Here is a 20789-nt window from a genome sequence, read left to right on the forward strand (position 1 = left end):
TGTCTCTTTTAGTGTCCTCATTTTTGTCCAAGTTCTCTGGAGTTGTGATTTGTGGGATTTTTTTTAATGTTCCTGCCAAAGACTACTCATCAGCTGATGTCAGCAGTCTGTTCTTTCCAGTGCCATCAGGGACATTTTGAAGTTATGCACTTGTGTATATTTTCCCTGGGGCATAAATGTGTGGTCCATGGGGCATCCTCATGACCAGGCTCTGATGAACATGTTCCCAGGAACGTTGTCGTAGCATCTTCTTGTACCAAATGCAGCTTCCCCCTAGCTTGTAGGGAAGGGACACCTGATGTCACCTTCTAGAGCCCTTCACAGGTATCTGTGGGACAGAAAATACACCTGAGTTCAACTGAAGAGGGCATTCGCTGACACTTCCCTTGCCTATGTTTGTTCTGTTTTTCTGGAACTTATTCCCTTTGGGAAAAGCTGAATTTTTGTCATGGAATTTCTTGAGAGCTTAAAAATGCATCTGTTCTACACATCACTTATTAAAATAGGAGGTATCAAGACAACATGAAATATGTCACAATTGGAGTTTATCAGCAACTTTTTTTGTTAAAACTAATGACAGCAAGTTGTACGGGAGAAGCTGGGGTGGATCTGGTAGGGTAGGAAAAGAAATGGGTACATAAATATGACTAAAATACATTGATCATGTTACAAAATTATAAAATATTTTAAAACACACCAAAATGTTTGCTATTTTTCAGAAGAAACCCTTTCAAGGAAACAATATACATTTAAAATAATCTTACCATCATATTATAATGCTGAACTTTTCAAAACAAAGTAACTTCTTTGTCCTTGATAATTAAAACTTTCAAATTGGCCTTTCATGTATTTTCTGATCTTTTTACATTTTCCTCAAGCTCAGATTAAATTAAAATGAAATTTAGTTCTCCATTTTTAATCATATCAGTAATTACTCTGAGAAAACTTGGTTAAAATGTCAAAATATACCTGTTTAAATCTTAACTTTTGGTTGTCATTCATAAAGAGCAGGATAGATGGATCATTCCTAGTGTCATGACTTTATACACTTTACATGATATAATACATGCTGATAGCTACTTGTAGTAAGCAAACAGTGTTTTGAATTTTCACATTTCAAAATTATAGTTTATTAGCTGTCTGGTTTATTATTAATGCATAAGCAAGAGACTTTTCACAACCATTTTTTATAAAATGCTTTTATTTTCAGCAAAATTGTAAGGAGTTTTTATAAGCACATAAGCGATAATATCCTATAATACATTTTCAAATCAAACACTCCTTCAAAAGATCCAAAACTAGTGCTACTTAATCCATCATTCAAATGATACATGCATACACATTTGTTGTTGAACACACAGAGAAATGGAGAGATATGTGTAGCTATAGGTATAGATGCAGGTATAAAGGTAGATTTTATGTATGTATGTATGTATGTATATATATATATATATACTATCTAGATATAGCTATGTATAAACGTACATAGATAAATGGATATACAGATAGATTATATATAGAGGCATAAATAGATATTGATATATAGATATATATATGCAGATTTGTACCAGGTTTTTCATTTGCTTCAGAAGTATTAATATTCTTAAAGACATTTCAACTGAATCTCTGTAATTTGATGAGTTTCAACCTCAGTGTTCCCAAAACTAGTCAATAGGGCAGGCAGCTCACTGGAGGGGTCATCAGAAGATCATTAGATCAGAAACACAAACGAGAATTTTAATCAGATGCTATGGGTCATCTTTCTCATGATTGTGAGTTTTGGTTGAAACTCATCAGGTCTGCTGATTATTTGGTGGCATCTGCTGCATTCCTATCACCATCGACAGGAACGGCCAGGGATGCCAACTACTCTACTCTGCTCCTGCACTTTGTAAGCTAATGTATATTTTAATGAAGTGAACAGCGAAATTCCTGACAAGCATCAGCAAATTTGAAATAGAGTCTTTCAAATTTCTCATGCAGACTGGAATTAATGAGACTTGTTCCATAAACTGATAAAATTTATGCCATAATTTTATCTTATCTGCTAGAGGTGTGGCTCAGCGTATGAGAAAACACAGATTCTCCACAAATGGTTGCAGATTTTGTTAAATATTTTATCTCCAAAAGAAGAGTGCTTCGCGAAGCAACACTTCTCATTTGTTGGGATTAGATTTTTAAACAGTTGTTCGAATGGGTTGCTTTGTAAAAGGGAGTTGAGCTATATTTCCTTGAACTTTTGCTCATGATCAGAGAAATGCAACAACCCTGACTGCATGGGGCTTGATATCACTCGGTCAGAAAGAAAGTCACTGATTTAGTGATTGCAACGAAGCTTGGCCTCTAGAATCTATCACGCCCGTGTCTGCATTCACTCATCAGCTTCTAACAGCATTCTCAGAGACCTTTCATGGAATCAAGTTTTTATTTCTGAGAATACTCAGGAGGTGTTTTGCTCTTCTTTAAAAAAAAAAAAAAACAAAAAAACAAAAACGCATGTTTCAAATCAGGACTTTTTGCTAAAAATGTATTTTACAATGTACTAAAATTAACGTGATAGATGTGGACCATTCATCTGGGCACTTATTACAGGTCTGACTAACTTTTTCTCAGTCCTTTAAGGAATTCCACTGCATATACTCATGCCTTAAATTTAGTTAGCACAGTATTTTCTAATGCAATCAAAGTCTGTAATCGTCTGCTGCTAGATAAGTTAGTCGAAGAACTGCTTGTGGATTGACTTACCTGTGATGGGCACAATGAATGTTATAAACTTAAAATTACTTCTACAGAGTGAGTTTATGTTCAGAGACAGAATACTGGAACCCAAATAGTTATTTCATGACTCATAGTCAGGAATCCATTCCTTCAAAGTGTGCTTTTTGATATTTAAATGTGAACATCCCATTGAGTCAAAGCCCTTTCCACACATGATGAGCACAGACAAAGCTGCTAGAGGTGTGGCTCAGCATATGAGAAAACACAGATTCTCCACAAATGGTTGCAGATTTTGTTAAATATTTATCGTCATTATAAGACATCTTGTAGGTGCTGAGGATTCAGAGCCAAACAATGTATTATAAGTAACTTGAAATGTATGAAAGCAATAGACAAGAAAAAAATGTTCAAAAACCAGTAAAATAATTTCATGAACGAAAGGTGGATTTTAAACAGACACCATAGGAGACAGAAAATATGAGGTTGCCCATCTGCTTCTTGTAACTTTCTGATTGGAATTTTTATGGCAAGCCTTACTGACAGTGAGTATTTCTTCCTGGATATTTGAAACAATGTCACCGACAGACACGCCTAAATCCTGACAACTTGATTGTCATATATTTCTCATATCCAGACTTTCCTCAGATGTGAGAGAATGTGTCTCAGGCAAAACAATTCTACATTTCTATATATATGTACATGTTCAATAGAACATGTACAGTTCTAACCAAATGGTATGTAAAACCATATTCATGTTATCAGACCTTAACCCTTAGGGATGATCATATTAACTCCTACATTCTCAGAAAAAAAAATAATTGACAATTTTCTAAAATTATTTTGTTATTCCAGTAACTTAAGTTTCTGGTTCCCAGGCTATTTACCAATTTAAAATGTCACAAGTATCCATGACACTGTTTACAGGATTTCAGTCCATCTCTTTTCTCCAACATTTTCAGATCATGGTGACTTTGCAGTTCAATTTCAGATACGAGGTCTCTGGAAGCTAACCATTTTTAACCAGACATTTATTCCCATGTTTCCCATTCTACTACCAAGGAAGAAAGTTTACCTTCTAGTTACCTAAGCCAATACTTAAGTCACTGGCTACTTTATCCAATCATATTTTTCTAATGATTCCCATATGTGAGTTCGGGAATGAGGCGTTTGGAATTTAGGGCCAACTGGGGCAGCACTTGTCACAGATGCAATGTATTTAGCGACAATGGGAATTGCAGGTCATCTCTATAGTCCCCGCTTATAGTTCCACATTAGCGGTTCCAAGCCACATAGTTAGTCATGTAATAGATTTATAAGATGCGTATTGTACTTATGCCACTTAATATGAACTTTAGCAAATAAACATTAGCTGTAATCATAATTACAAATATTTTTATGAAAATGTAAATGTATCAAATATTACAATGTTTTTAAAATATTGCTTAGAAGTGAAGCAGTTTCAGTTTGGGAGATTTCACCAAAAGGAGAATTAAAATGTTAGAATGGTGTCACTTCATCATCTGCCTCCCTTAATATCTGGCTCACAAAACCACATAGTTCCACATGTTCTTATTTTTAACAAGGCAGAAAAACTAGTAAGACTATTTTCCCATCTACTTATTTCAGCACTCTCTGTTCCTCCAAAGACAGCTTTATTCCTTAATCTTTGATTTTATGGGAGCATTTTTAGGTTTAATCTGTAGTTTTTGTGTTGAAGGATCCAATAAAGGGAAATTGGTACCAGCTCGGTGCTTAAGATGGGAAGCTTTATCACAAATACCAAACCTTGCAGTTTTACACTATAAGGTGGGCAGGCTTTTAAAAATCTGAACTTAAATACCAGAGAAGCTAAGTGGTTGCTTCTACTAACTTTCCACTGTCTAAAAAGTTCTGTTCAAAAATGCAAAGGAAAACAGAGGTCATAGAGATATCAAATTGAGAAAGAGAATAGCAATATCATCAAAGCCAGTAAGACTTGGCAAGGCTGGCAAGGTCAGGAATGGGCCTCACTAGGAGGTCAGTGGGTGGAAGTTGACCGAATGCTGAGAGTCAGGAGTTTAGTGCTTGAAGAAATAAAGGATGGGGAGGATGTAGGCAGGACTCCTCAGACTGTTTGGGATACAGTCTGAAAACTGGGTAACTGAAGGCGGTTGAGAGAGTGGACTTGCCAGACTGGACTGGGATACACATGCTAGCCACATTGAGTCCAAAAGATGGATATGGTAGCGAATGATGGGATAAGGTCTCAAGGAAAGATAATTTGAAAGAACAAATTAATACAATAAAAAAGAATTAACATGACTATTAAAGATTTACGGCCAGAAAGAGATAACTGTAGAGCATAAATAAGCCGAGTTCAAGGATAACTATGAGATACTGAGAATTAGGAAGATAATTTTGTCTTCTTAGTTTGTTCCATTTCTCAACACCCTTTCAAAATCTCCAGCATGCTTTCATCACCAACCATTCCATATCAGTTCTCCCTAAGAGCATTTTTTGGGGATTTCAAAGCAGGCCTCTGCACACGTATCCACCATGTATTGCTATATTAGTTCCTATAAGACTCCACCAAGAATAATTCCAGACTTCAAGATGTAAGGATACCAAATCTTCTCTAACATAAGCCATCGGACTAAATAAATGCCCCCTAATATTACAGCTCATATTTTCACTGATAAATTCCCACAATAACTTTCATATACTAACTGCAAGAATTAGTAAATTTCTCAACAAGAAGTACATATCCTCCATAAACCAATTCCCCAATGTTAGTGGTAATTACTCTGGACCTGGTCTATGTGGACAAGTACGAAGATCACAGGATATCAGTTATTCAAATGAGGCCATGATGGATGGTGTTTCTTGTTGCCAAACAACAGGATGGAATTTGGTCACATCCCTACTTTCAAATCTCTGCCCTTTGCTTATTCATAGGACCTAGAAAACTGTTAAACCTCTGCCAACTGATTCAGTCATCTATGAGATGATAATTTAAAATATTCCTTTCTTGGAGTATAACAGAAATGAGAAAACTGATAATGTACAATTTCTTAATGTAGTAATAAACAATAAAATTCAAGTTCATGACAAAGCATGGGATAATGTGATGGATTATTCTACAAAGCATAAATTTAACTGGTGGAGAGTTTGTGTGTTATCTTCAATAAACCAATCAGTCACACTTAAACATAGCATTATTTTATCACAGCTTCTATTAACTAATCCTCTTATCCAAAGACTAAGACAATTAGAGTGGGCTATCATTCTTCAAGCAAAAAAATGGAGATTAAATAAGTTTTTAAAATAAGCAATGCACTGGTTTCTACCTCACTCAAACTACTTGAAATAGCGAACATTGATTACCCAAATTACTTGGATAATTACTTCTGAAAGAATCAGGAACAGGCCAGGTGGTGGTGGCACGTGCGTTTAATCCCAGCACTTAGGAGGCAGAATAAGGCCTCAGTGAGTTCAAGGCCAGCCTGGTCTACAAGAAAAGGAAGAATAGATGAGAATTTTGGACAATAGCCCCAGAGGAGTATAAGAGGGTTCCATTAGATCAGTTTGTAGGTATAGAACTACAGCATCGTGCTTGAGGCAGAAGTTCCTGAGAGCAAATAGCTTGTTTAGAAAAGTGTGGACAATGTATGACTTCTAAGAGTGCAGACCTTTCATCTTAAAAGTCAAAACCTAAGATTCTTGAAGTGTAGAGCTAGGATCTATACAGGATGAAAGGGTCACTGGCATTTTATAGAAAAGAAACTGAAAATCCATCCATTCATGGTTCGTAAGTACTGTAAAGATGAAAATTCCTTTCAGCATTGTATCATTTTAATTATTTTCCCTTCATTTTAGAGTCTTTAACTCTTGTTTAAATGGTGGCTTTTTAAGTCAATTGATATCAGTTCATTTCTCAAAGCAAGCAGGCATGGGTAAGGTACTCAAAAACTATTCCAGGAGGCTAAATCTGGATGTTTGGATCCCAAATAAATTTTTTATAGCATCCACACTGAAAAGCTGCCATCTAAGCTTAAGTTGCCTTGAACAAGTGTACAAGAAGGATCAGGATATGCATTCATCATTTTCTCATTTCCAGAAACTCACCTTTCTTAGGAAGCAAAAACGACCAATTGCAAAATTGATTTCATATGTTCTAATATCTTCTTTCCCAGAGGAAGGTAAAGCAGACAGTGAATCTGGAAAGCAAATGGCAAGTTTGCTGTCCAAACTTCTCTGCAAAGTTGGGCAGTGCTGTAGAACCACTCATTCCTTATTCACAGAGACCTAAGCTGTGCCTCATGTTGGCTTAGCTATACAGGTTGCCTTTCTTGGAGGACAGAATGAACACATGAGTGGTGGATGGAATTAAAGTCAATATAAACACTTATGTCTTGTCTTCTGACAGCATATGAATGTGCAAGCATTAAGTCATAGGAGAAAAGGGGCTAATCTGAGATTTGTTCCTAGCCCTCTCCATGTGAATGGTGTCGCTGTGAGCCCAGCAATGAAGTTCACTGTGTTGTAGCAGACTGCGCAGTTCCTGAGTGTGTCAACCCAATCTATGAACCAGAACAGTGTTGTCCTGTCTGCAAAAATGGTAAGAATGCCCTGCATTAGCTTTCGAGACGGGGTTAGGACAAGGCACCAGTATTTCACACCGGCATGCCATTCAGGGCAAGAGCCCTCTAAGAGCTGCTTCTGGCTTTTCAATATGGGCAGCACTGGCATGTATATTTTTCTGAAACCTTAAAGTGAAAATGTACTAGGGATGGGTAGCTTCTCATCTGGGGAATTAGAGTTCTTGAAAGCTAGCTTTGTTGTGACCCATATTATTTATTGTTATTTTATAAGGAGACTGTTGGAGATAACACAGTACCAAACTTTTGTACTGATTGTATTTCTCACTCTTTTGGAACCTGTGAAACCATTTTCTAAATTTCATGGTGTATAGTGCATCCTAAGACAAAAAAAAAATGGAGAAAATATCAGGTATTTGGATTTGAACATAAATAAAACTTCAAGTTTAAGTTGTCCAAGAATATAAGAATATAAATTGAATTATAAGTGTGCTTAAATTCAAACAAGAAAGTCTAAAACCGATGTGTTGGAGGCGGGGGGGAGGGGGGTAACCAAGATTTTTGTTATAGAAGGGCCCTGTTGTCACAGAAATTGCTATAGATGAGGAAGTGACTTGTATTTAAGATTATGGATTCATTTTTTTCCCCTTATGAAATGGAATAGTTGAGAAAGTTACAATATTTTAGCCATCTGAAATCATCATAGTGCCATAGAGAAAACATTGCAAAGCAATGATCTTCCAGGACACTATCAACAAAGATCATACAATCACACTCCTCCTCCTGGTCATGTTCTGACAAAAAACAGGAAATACTTCTCTAGCTAACAGTCAACAAATGCCCCATGGACATTCCCATCTACTTGGAAGGGAAAGTGGTTGTCACCCTCCTTATTAGTCTATGGCTGAACTGATGTGCTCTTGGATGAGTATCCGTGACTGTCTCTTAGGATACATGCATACATACATACATTTTCAATTTACATTAACTCATCTACCAATCTTTTCCTTAACAGATGGGTTAATTAGTTTAAAATAGCATAATATTATTTAAAGACAAAGCAAAAGTGACTCCTATTGTTTTCAAAATAAATTTTGTGGTTTGGTATCTTCCCAAAACATTAATCATAACCCCATCTGATGTTTTTCCGGGCATAGGCTTTCCTGTTTCTTATCATATAGTCCATTATATTATTAAACTGCTCACTTGACTTCTCATTTTCTTCTTATTCAGCTGACTTATGGTGACCATTTATGATTCAGGAACCAGAAATAAATACACCCCTGAAGTTCTAACGTGCCTTCTATATGCAAAGATACACAATTTAAAACTTCATATTTCTGAAAAGGTTTAAAGAAACTGGAAAAGATACAAGAAAGAACAGTAAGATGATTTAATGTTTGAAAAAAATAGGACCTGGGAGGATAGACTGAAGGAGTTAGCATAATTTGCCCAGAAGAGAAGGCTCAGGGGAAAAGTAACTGTCATGGAGTATATGAATGGTTGGTCTAAAGTAGAAGAGAACTTGTTATTTTTCATTTTCTCCAAGGATAAAAAGAAGGAAAGCTCAGCTACCCAATCAATCTTTAAAAATGGGATTGACAAGTCTTTAACTGGAGAATTTTTTTTTTTTGGTTTGGAAGTAACTATCTAAACAGGTCTTTGCGAATATTTTCTTCCCCAGGTGGGCCTTGTTAACTTTGCCCCGCTTTTAGAGCAAGTGCTTACAGTATGCATTCAGCATTCCCTCAGAATTAGAGATTCTAGTCCATGTATTTAGGATGCAGTATAAATGCATGTTTCTAATAAATCACCCCAGATACCCAACAAAAGCCTATACAATATCTAGACTTCATGTCTAGCCAAATGCTCAGATGGCCATTTCAAATAGCCATGTTTAATATGTCATTATTCAAGATTAGCTTGCATTTTACATATATTAGAATTTTTTCTTCAAATAAAACACTCTTTGCACATGTGTATTGAACAAGCTTTGAGACATCTATTCATAAAACTGATGAGTTCATGCTAAGTACACAGTTTTCTGATGCTGTGTCCCTGGCATAGTTTACAGACTCCATTTCTGCTTCATCTTGTACTTCCAAAGAAATTATTACTTTTTAAAATAATAAGGGAAATGAATCTGCTTTTAAATAAGTAGGAATACTAACTCTTGCTATAACATAATATTAAGAGATGTTTTATTATCAAATGTCATTAATTTGACAATTATTCTCAAAATAGAAAGCATGATAACAGCCAAAGGGCGTTGATCAAAAGGACCAGTAAGAGCCTCTGAAACCTGTATTTTATTAATGAAACAAACTGTGCCCACACTTGAGTTGCTAATTTTCTAAGCATAGTTAAGAAAATAGAAGCGGATCACAGATTATACAAATGTAGAAGAGCTGGAGAGTAAATAAATATCATAACAGACTGTAAGTAGGAGTGTATTGAAAATTCTAGCACATAGTAAGCTGATCTTATTACATTAGATGATAAATTTGTTCATTATAGTGAAAACTATTACATAAAAGAATGTCTCTTATCTTCTTAGATTAAAGTAAAAGCACAAGTTAAAAATACGCCCTGTGGATCAGGTAGAGGCAGTAGATCCTAATTTATACATAGTCCCTTACCATTCTGTGTATTTTCTTAAATCTTTATAAATATTGGTGACTTGGCAAGCAATTTTTTCATTTTACATAAATGCTGGTATTGTCTTGAAAGTCAAATCTTTCATGTAACAAGATTGATTTTTCCAACTTCCTGGTTAGAATTTGCCCAAAGTAAGATGGAGTAAAGATAGAAACTAAATGTTTAAATTGGTCGGGTCTATCATATTTAACCTTAAAATTTAGTATCAATAATACAAAAGTACTTGCTTTGAGGTTATTCATAAGCCAACAAAGTAGGAAAACAATATATTGGTAATTGAGAGAAAACTGTCACCAAAAAGAATGAGAACAATTATTACAAAACTGAGAATTCTTATTTTATAAAATGCATTTTAATTTCTTCCCTAGATAAACATGATACTTTCCCTTTGTCTCAATATAATTTGTAAATATTAATTTGGTAGCACGAAGCATCTAGAACTTTTCTCTGATTATGTTAAGAATGAAGGAGAATTTTTAATTTCTTCATCTTGAAGGTTACCTCAAATAAGATGTCTAGTGGTTCTGAATAAATAAAAGCAAGCCACAAAAAGACTTCATTCTTACTAATTTAATTCAGCACTAAGAAAAACTGTGAGTGTAATCAGGGTAAAAAAAAAAAAACATTAGTGAAAGATATGAATGGCCAAACAGGGTGTGTATAATAATCATGTCAGAGGAAACAGAAGCTCTACACACCCGCAAGAGCTGGTGAAGCAAAGGCCTCCTTGAAAAAAACATGACATTTTCAAACTCTGCCTACTGTCAAAATGTTATGTTACTTTAACATACCTTTAGCCACAGACCTTTTCATGCTAACTGATGAGCACACTTTACAGGGGTAATTGTTTATTTGTTTTTTATATAATACCTAATAATAATTTTATTTATTTATTATGTAAACAGTGTTCTTCCTGAATGTATCCCTGCAGGCCAGAAGAGGGCACCAAATCTCATCACAGATGATTGTGAGCCACCATGTGGTTGCTGGGAATTGAACTCAGGATCTTTGGAAGAACAAGCAAACCTCTTAACCACTGAGCCATCTCTCCAGCTGCTTATTTGTCTTAATAATATGCAAAAATAAGTAATAAATTAGTATTAGTATAATATTTGTTAACAAAAATGTTTCGGTTTAGGGAGTAGAAGAAATATTTTATTTGGAAACTGATCATAACATATATGGTCGATAACCAAGAATGTATATTGTTTCTTTAAATGGGAAGTAAAATTTTTAGCAATTTCTTATTCTTAATCATTCATGCAACTTTTGAGTTTTCTAATCATTTTAATAATTTAAGTTTAAGTCATTAGAAACCATGTTTATAGATGGCAAAGGTACGGCTTTGCGAATGAAGTATGTGAGAAGTTAATAAATATTTCTATCACTAAAGCACCAACACCATTAAGTTTATTTTTATAGACATTTTTTCATTGGATTATTGTCAGTTATTATTTGTGTCGCTGAAGTTACCTCATGAAATCGGGGAGAGCCAGGACCCTCCCGTAACCCTCTATACACGTTGAGTGAGCAGCTTCATCTCTCTCCTAACTAAGCTAAAGTTGACACAAACCCTACTCAAATAGTTGACTCTGCACTCCTACTCTCTTCCAGTTTAATGGTCATGAAAGTTAGGCAGGTGGTAGGCTAGCCAGAAGGACAAAGAGAAAGGAAAACTGTGTCAGAGTGGCAGGTTATATATAAACAAAAGTTGAAACTCGTTGTATTCTCTAACACTTCTAGAGATTTACCATGAACAATAGCTGGTAGCCTTAATATGTACAAAGAGTTCCTTGAAATTAATAAGAAATAAAAACCAAATCCATGGGGTAAAAAATGAGCAAATAATTAACAAATATTTTCTCAGAAGAAAATATTTTCTAATAAATTGAGAAATGTGCTTAACCAAAATGAATCAGAAATTATAAGAACAGGATACCAATTTTGTATTGATAATATTCTAATATTGGCAACACTTCACATTGACAAAAATGTTCAGAAAAATGTTGAGAAAATTTTGGACAACTTTTAAGAAAAGCATTTTCTATGAAAATTTTCATGTATTTTAAAGTTGACTATTGTACAATGAGCATTTTGTCCCACATTCATATACAAAATTTTCACTGCATTTTAGGATTGAGAAGGTGGAACAAAACCTTATTGCTTTCAGTGAAGTGGTGAAATACATTACAGCCTTTAAAAACTAACATTTTCCTGGGCCATCTAAAACAATAGAACACATCAATGCATAATATATCTATAATGAGATGCATATACTAAGTGTACATTAAATTGTACGGGAATAGAAAGGCACCTAATATTAGTTATACAGTAGAATGGTTATGATGGGAGCCAAAGAGATAGCTCGGCTGGTAAATGCTTTCCATACAAGCCCGAAGACCCGTGGATCTGCAGCACCCATTTCAAAATCTAAGAACATCTGAAATCCAGGCATAAGGGATAGAAACAATCAGATCACTGACCAGCAAGTCCAATGAATTGGTTAATTGCAGCTTCATTGGAAGGCTTGCTCTCAAAAAGCTTGATGAAGAGTGATTGAGGAAGACACAAAGTATAGAATTTTGATTTCCGTACACCCACACATACATGTGCATGCAAAAATACTCACAGAGAAAAAGAAGAGGGGAGGAGGAGAGGAGATGGAGAAAGGGAAGCAGAGAAAGAGGAGTAGGAGAATGTAATGATTCAGTTGTTACTTGTAGGGGTCAGAAATTAGAAGAGAAAGGGAGAAGATATCTAATATTTTTAATGCAGTAAATTCACACTAATCATAAACATAACAGAATTATGTGGAAAGTCATAAGTATCATGCTCAAAAATATAAACAATGCTCAATCTCTACTCACTATTAATCATGGTTAAATATAAGTAAATACTTTTATTATTTCTATGCATTCCATAACGTAAGAAGAGTTCTAGAAAAATTAACACCAACTTTTAAATGATGATCTAGGGACTGGAATGGGCGCTAGAGCACAGGAGATGTGAAAGCAGTGGACTTGGGCTTTCATTTCAATAAGCCTCCTTATTGAGTAGATGCTTTAGATAACTATTGTATTTCACATTTTAAAAGTTTCATCATACATTTAGGAAAAAACAATGTAAACACCATTAAACTTTTCCAGAGAAGATGCTAGAAAGGTATGAGCCCTTTTGTAATAGAGCATAATACTGACTAAAGAAAAACAAAGATTAATTAAATAATAAAAAAGAGTCAAAAAAAGAAAAACAGATTTCAAACTAAAAATAAAAGCGATAATATTTATGATTCTATGTGAAAATTTTTAGTGAAAATATAATAAAGTTCATAGTGAATGTCTTTAGTTCATAGATTTTACTGGCAAGTGTGGTTTATAAGTTATATATCACCAGTGGTGTGAAGTAACATTCTTTAGCGAATAACATGGCATTTCTGTAAAAATGTATAATAATCATATTACAAGTATTGAGTAAAGGTAATGAGTCTCACAGGAGTTCAGGTCTAGTTTTAACCGTGCCTTAATTTTTATTCAGATTCTTTGGAAATTGTTTGTCTTCAGAGATTTGGGGTAAGGCATTTTATCCTTTGTTAGCACACAAACTAGAAGCCTTTTAAAATCTATGCTTTCTGACCATGTAGGGTTTATGACAGATTTGAGAATAGTTAACATGAGAATTCTATTATAATTTCTCTTACTTCCATATTTGAGAAATAAGATTGTGTTATCATTTCTGCATCCAATTAAAGGCATTATATAAAAGTCAGCAAGTCACATCACCACCACACAATCACACCACCACACAGCCACAGTCCACACCACCACCACGTCGGTGACAATCACCACCACAGAAAAGAACCAAACATCCCGATAAAGTAAACAGAGAGTTTTTGCATGATAAAACACATCATGCTCATCCAAAAGGAAAAGAATCATATTTGATAGGTAAACACTAATGAAATTCTTAATAAAAACTCTTTGGATGATGATATCACTTTTATTTTAGATAGATGATAGGCAGATGGGTAGTGATAAATAGATGATAGACAGACAGACAGACAGACAGACAGACAGACAGATAGATGGGTGGGTGGATGGATAGATAGATGGATGATAAAAAGATGATAGATTAGATAGATAGATTAGATAGATACATAGATAGATAGATGATAGGTAGATAGATAGACTAATAGATGATTGATGAATGGGGAAATAGGTAACAGAGACATGAGAGACGTAGATGTAGATAGATATTAGTAGGTAGAGATTTGCAGATAGACGAGAGGCTCACATCTGGTAAGAACAAGGTTAACATGAGTAGAAAAGGGAGTAAAAATTAGAAACAGGTAAAACACTCCTCATATACAACAGATGTAATAATATACTTGGAAATATAAGAAAATTAAATATTAAATATTTTGGAACTGAGTAAAATGGCAAGTTACAAAAGGAATATGCAGATTTCTATATATGTGTCTATGTATATAAAATGTAATAAAATGTCATTAAAATAAAGCTAACATTGGTGCCTAATTCAAAGATACCAATGAGATACAATAAAAGTTCATAAAGAGACTTAACTGTGAGGGAGAATCCGGTACATGATTAAATCATAACTGAAATCACTGCAGAGATAGTTTGTAGAAGAAATGGATAGCTATCCAAAAAATACTTTAAAACTTATATCCTATAATTCAGTACAAATTTCATCAGATTGAGTATAATTATCATTTTGCATCCTCTGTATGTGTGTGGTAGCATGTGTGTATATGCATATTTTGGTATGTGTGTGGCATACGTATGTGGATGTACATGCATGTGGATGCCCTGGTTATTGTTATTCTCCACGGATCTCCCATTTTATTCATTGAAGAAGGGCCTCTCAATCAGTCCCTGAGCTGGAAGACATGTCTAGCCTCTCTGGATAGTTGATCTGGGAATCCGCTGTCGCCACCTTCCACATCTGGAATCACAGGCAGCTGCCTTGACCACTCAACGTTTACATGGCTTTTTGCAGATCCAAACTCCATTTCCCTATCTCCTCAGTCACTAAATATAAATAACATTCTTAAAAGAAAAACTGTCCAAATCCATACATAATTTAAAGTGGCAGAAAAAAATCACTATATTGTGCAAAATTACAAAAACATTTCATACAAATCTAAAACTGGAACAAAAATTAATCTTAATATTGCAAAGTGTCCTTGCTTATATAAAGTGCTATTAGAAATCCATAAGGGGAAAATACCATATCTATACTTTATAAATTGATGAATAATTCATATGTGTTCCAGAGGGAATAAAACAAAAACTATCCTCATATTCTAATTCCTTCCCATCTTCAACTGAACCTTGGGAGCTCAGTTCAGTGCTTCTATGTGGGTCGCTGCGTGTGTTTCCATCTGTTGTTGGGTAAAGGTTCTATGGTAATATTTAAGACAACCATCAGTCTGACAGTTTAGGCACCCTCTCCTCTATTGCTGGGAAGGAACAAGCATAGGACCAAACTAGTCCCTCTGAATGTGGTTGACAGTTGTATGGTTGGCGCAGACTGGGGGACCACTGGCAGTGGCACTGGGATTTATCTTTACTGCTTGTAGTGGCTTTTTGGGGTCCTATTCTCTGTGGATGTATACCTTGCTCAGCCTGGATGTAATAGGGAGGGCCTTGGACTTTCCACAAAGCAATGTGCCTTGCCCTCTCTGGGGATGGGATGGGGATACGGTGAGAGGGTGTGTGGAGGGAATGGAGGGGAATGGAGGGAGTGGGGATTTGGACTGGTATTTTTTTACAAAAAAATCTAATAAATTAAAAAAAACTACCCTATCACTATATGGATAGCTCAAATATACTTAAAAGAAAGAAAATGAATTTTTTAATTGATTCAATTTTTCACTCTAGTATAATGTCAAGTGTTTGATAACCTACTTTACTGCATTAAATAGGCATTCTTCTGCATTGCTGATGGATATAAAAAGAAATTTGATAAAGTGTACAAAATTCAAGCACATGTACCTTTTGCCTTAGGAATCCCACATATGTGACATCACAAATGAACAATTTTGCTCATATCTAGTTTCTAATTAATGAGAAATTATCATAAAGCTTTTTTATAAATAAATGTAGATTTAATTTTTTTCTAAAAGCAACAATAGATATCACATTACATTTTAGATCAAAAGAATGAATGATACAGAAAAAATTAATGGTACTTTAGGACAAAATTTTAATTCAAGTCATAACAGTTTACTTAAGTGTATATATATATATATATATATATATATATATATATATATATATATGAATAACAGGTCTAGCAAAATGGCTTAGTTGGTAAAGACATTTCCTGCCAAGTTTGCTACTTGTAGTTTAATCCCTGAGACCCATATTGTTAAGGGAAAAAAACAACTGACTCCTACAAGTTGTTCTTTGCCTTCATATATACACACACCATGGAGCACACACATACATAGACACATATGTATCATATGTATGCATATAACACTACACTCAAAAAATAAATAAATGCACAAGTAAATAAATAGCAATCAAAATATTATATCAGGTTAAAATGAATATAAAATTAAGTTCCTAATTCTCTTATAATAAATTTAAGGAAATATCAAATTTTCTATGCAGTATAATATTTTTATAAGTTGACAAAATATTTGCATTTTTTGTTTTGTTTTGGAGATAGGCCCTGCATATGTAGCCAAGGCTGACCTTAAATTTGTTATCCTCCTGAGTACTAGGATTGCAAGTATAGACCACCATATCTGAGTGATGGAAATAGAGAATGCATTTAGTAGCAGGGTGGAAACCAGCTTACTAACTATGGAAAAGTAATTCATAAAACTATAATTTTAACCTTTCAAATGTAATAAATAAATTGAAATAAATAAGCAAAAGTAAACAAAAAGTGGAAAAGTTACTGAGGTATATCAATTAATTTTCTTATTTCTCTGGCCAGTTGTTTAACAAAAGTAGCTTATAGGAAAGCATGTTGATTTCAGCTCGTGGAGTAAAATGAAGATATAGTTCATGATGGGGGCAAAAGCTGTAAGACTGTGAGGAGCCAGTCACATTGCAGAGAAAGATGAATACTATAGACCGTGCCCATACGACAGTGCCACACACATATGGAGAGGGCCTTCCCATTCTCTCTGAACACACCTTAAGTAGTGTGTCTCCTTCGTGATTCTAAATCCAGTCAGCTTGATAATCAAGATAAATCACTGAAGAAGGTCTCAAAATTTAATGTGTATTGTCAATACAAGTATCCGGTGGGAAAAGGTGGTGTTATAACTAGTCAGCTAAGTCTATATAGATACATAGATAGATAGTAGGTGATAAAAGATAGGTGGATAGATAAACAGATGATAGATAGATAGATAGATAGATAGATGATAGATAGAGATATCTATATAGATATCTAGATAGATATAGATAGAGAGATAGATAGATGATAGATAGATGATAGATAGATAGATGTTTGTTTTTAAAAGCTAGAAGAAAATATGCAAATTATTAATAATGCTTAAGTTCTTACAATAAATGTACATTATACTTGTAATCTAAAATTATGATTTAAAAGAGAAAACAGAAAAATCTATAGCCAAGATAACATAATTTTTAAATTTTGTGATTAAATAATTAATGACATGTCACTTATTAATTGTGGAAATTGTGCTATGATTCCTTGCTATAATTTGTACTCTGTAAATTAATTAACCAACTAATAATTTCTTCCACTTGACTTTTCAGCTCCTTTATAAGATTCCTTTTTAAGCAAAGGAAAGCTTCATTGCCCATTTTATGCACCTATTAGGAAAATTGCTAAATGTGCACTCAACATATATCCATATACATTTTCATGGAACGATTTAATTGGGTGCAAGTCTTTCACTTTGCTTTACTGTTTCCTCCCTTCCTCTTAGACAGTTCGTGCCAAGCATTACCAGTTGTAAAACAAACATGCTAGAGATGAAGCACTTCCAGGGGAAGGGCAGAGCACATGTCCATAGGCTTCCGAGACTCCTAAATAGTGCAGGAGGGCAATGTGTCCCGTGCCAGGCAGCATCAAAGTCTGCCTTTCACTGGCTCTTCCCCAGAAGGTCAAATTACCTTATTCCTGTAAAGTAGACGGCAAAACGGAATAACAACAAAGGGCTACTTAAGTCAGCCACAAACATTAATTCCCCATGTCTTTCATAAATCAGCCTCTAAAATATAAAGGAAAATATTGATGTTTATATTCTATTGGATCAACTTTTTCACCCATCAGCAAACTAGATTTCAAAAGCCTTACTTTACAGTGTTGACGGAATGAAGACTAAAACCCCATTCATTTCTTACTAAAGACATCTTCTGTATAACCACCGTGGCTACCTGAACTTAAGACAACACAGAGCAGAAGGTCAGCGTGCAAAGATCATTTGAATTTTTCCTCACCATATTTCCCCTAATATATGAGGATAGCTTGTTTTTTCCTATTTATTATTCAGAACAATGAATCTGTTACCCCCACACACATAGTACAAATCTTTTTGGTGATAGAAATATGTTTTAAAGAAATAAGTGAGTAAAGACCTGTTTTCTATCTGATTAAAGAAGAATTACATTTAAAAAAAAGAAAGAAATGATTCTCTGAGCTGTTTCAGCCTTAAAATATGTGATGCCTTCTGTTTCATACAGAGGAGTTTGCATATGGTGAACCTGGGCTGCATTCTGTGGTGGGAAGGAAGGTTTATTAAGTGTAGTTTGGTTCAGCAAAGGACCAGCCCGCATGCCTCAAGTGACAGGAGACATGGCAAGGCAATCTACCGGAAGAAGCTGATTGCTTGGAGAAATCAAATATAGCTTGAAATTATACTGCTTTATAAACTCACTACGGACAAGTAAGGCTTCTACTGGTTAAATACAGACTTCATGTAACGTGTCAGTCATTTTAGTGCAAAATTAATGACACAGTTTAGCTAGTATTCTTCTTAATGATGTATTTTATCTAATTATAAAGACTGAGTGTGTTAATGACTGAAGCATCCTCGAATATATAAGGCTAAGGGCTTGACAAATGAGAGCCGGTGTTACATTTAGTAGTTCTTAGATTAATTATCGTCATTACACCAAGAACTGAGAAAACATGTGAAAAGGGCAAACGCTTTCCTCAGCATACATTATCAGTCCGCATCCTTTCCCAGAACTGTCTCCCAGCGTCCTCTGCCCCTCGAAACACAAGGTAGCACCTCAGCAGGTGTGCTTTCCTCTTTGAACCAGCTTTCCCTGCCGTCCAGGCTGTGTTCTTCTCTACCTGCAAACTAACTGCCCCTGTTTTATAAATTAGTCATCTGATGAGCCCAAGATTCCTCAATGGCAGGAAAATAAGTGCAACTTAACTAGGGTCTTCAATAATCAAAGCCTCAGTATTTCTTTCAATACCTTAGGGACATTTTGAAAATCTTCTAAATGAAACAGATTATGTGTACCACGTGGACGTGTATGTGTGGGGAGAGAGAGCGAGCGGGCTTTGGATTGATTAAGCTAACTCTGTGTTCAACATTTCAGTATTATCAGATAATTTTACATAATACCTGACTTGAGTTTTTTCAATAGTTAAGAGAGTGATGCTAATTTGATTTGAACATATCAAAAATTTGAAGGTGTTGACTAAAATCATCCAAACTTCACATGAAGATAAGAAGCAAACTCAGAAAACCTGTCTCAGTATCAGCATAAGGAAGAAAAGTGGTTGCAGGGAATATTATTTAATTCTAGACAACAAATTAGACAAGTAGAAAGTAAGTCAGAACTGCGACATAAAAGAGAGACAAAGGAAGTTTGTTAACCAACACTTCCTACGCCATACAGGAATTGTAGTGGCTGGAGCAGAAAATCCTTGCAAACACCTGTGATATTTAAGTGTCGCTCTGGGCTGCTTCAAATCTATCTATCAGTGATGTCAGAGCTCTTCTGAAGCACGTGGCTGAATGAGGGAAAGAGGAAGTTGCGGCTCGTGTTTGCTTCCGCGAGTCTCATTCCTCCCAGGCAGTGAAGCAGAGACACTGCGCCTGCTCCTGCTTGTCAGGGTGGATAACAGCAGCACTGCTTCCTCCCCGTCTTTCACTCACCACTTCTATGTGTTTTGCAAAAAGGTCCATAACGCAAGGCACCTGCCCTTTGGAAGACTAAGCTCAGTTAGTTTCCAGCACCCTGAAATGACAAAATAGTCAGGAGTATTATACCCATATGGCAAAAGACTCCTTCATCCGACTTCCTGTGGCGGGATTTAAAGTATGAGCAGCAGGCAGGGTAGACTCGTGTCAAATGGTTGAGGTGAGGGGTTTGCAGTGTCTGTTTGCTTTGCTGGGCTCGTTGGATTTGCTCTGTGATTTCACGAATGAAGCAAGGCAATGACAAACAGCCACAGAGGAGGAGAGGTGGTAGGGACAGAAAAGCACATAGACCTTTCAAGCCAGGAGTCCTGAAAATTCATTTTTAAAAACATAGATTCTGTTTCCGACCTTAATAAACACAATAGTGTTTGAGTCAAGGGAAACAACCAGACCCCAATGGAGAGTCATCGCAAATGAACCGAAAAGCTGCCTGACTCATCAAAACGCCCCTTCCACCTGCCACATTGTGCATCTTCGACGCATGCAGAGCACATCTTCCTCTCAACCTTCTCCATGTCTAGTGTTCACAATATTATACAAACATTTAGATAAATAACTGATATGTGGGGCATTTAAAACACTAGTTTTAAATTATGTATTTCCCATGAAACATTGGCTTAATTAGTTTATATAGAAGAATGCATTTCAGCCTAGATAACAAGGAG

The 20789-nt window shown here is 35.2% G+C and overlaps 1 protein-coding gene across 2 annotated transcripts in view; it reads left to right on the forward strand.

The window, feature by feature from the left end:
- Vwc2l (von Willebrand factor C domain containing 2 like) overlaps positions 1-20789 on the forward strand; it is a 151878-nt gene that overhangs the window by 17252 nt on the left and 113837 nt on the right. For both annotated transcript variants that reach the window (XM_041631698.1, XM_041631699.1), the window contains one exon: positions 7186-7315. In XM_041631698.1, coding sequence (XP_041487632.1) covers positions 7186-7315 — 130 coding nt within the window. The remainder of the gene's footprint in view (positions 1-7185; positions 7316-20789) is intronic.

Source organism: Microtus oregoni, unplaced genomic scaffold (genome assembly GCF_018167655.1).
Source record: "Microtus oregoni isolate MIOR12 unplaced genomic scaffold, Mior012 000038F_ref0000394, whole genome shotgun sequence".
Taxonomy (NCBI): domain Eukaryota; kingdom Metazoa; phylum Chordata; class Mammalia; order Rodentia; family Cricetidae; genus Microtus; species Microtus oregoni.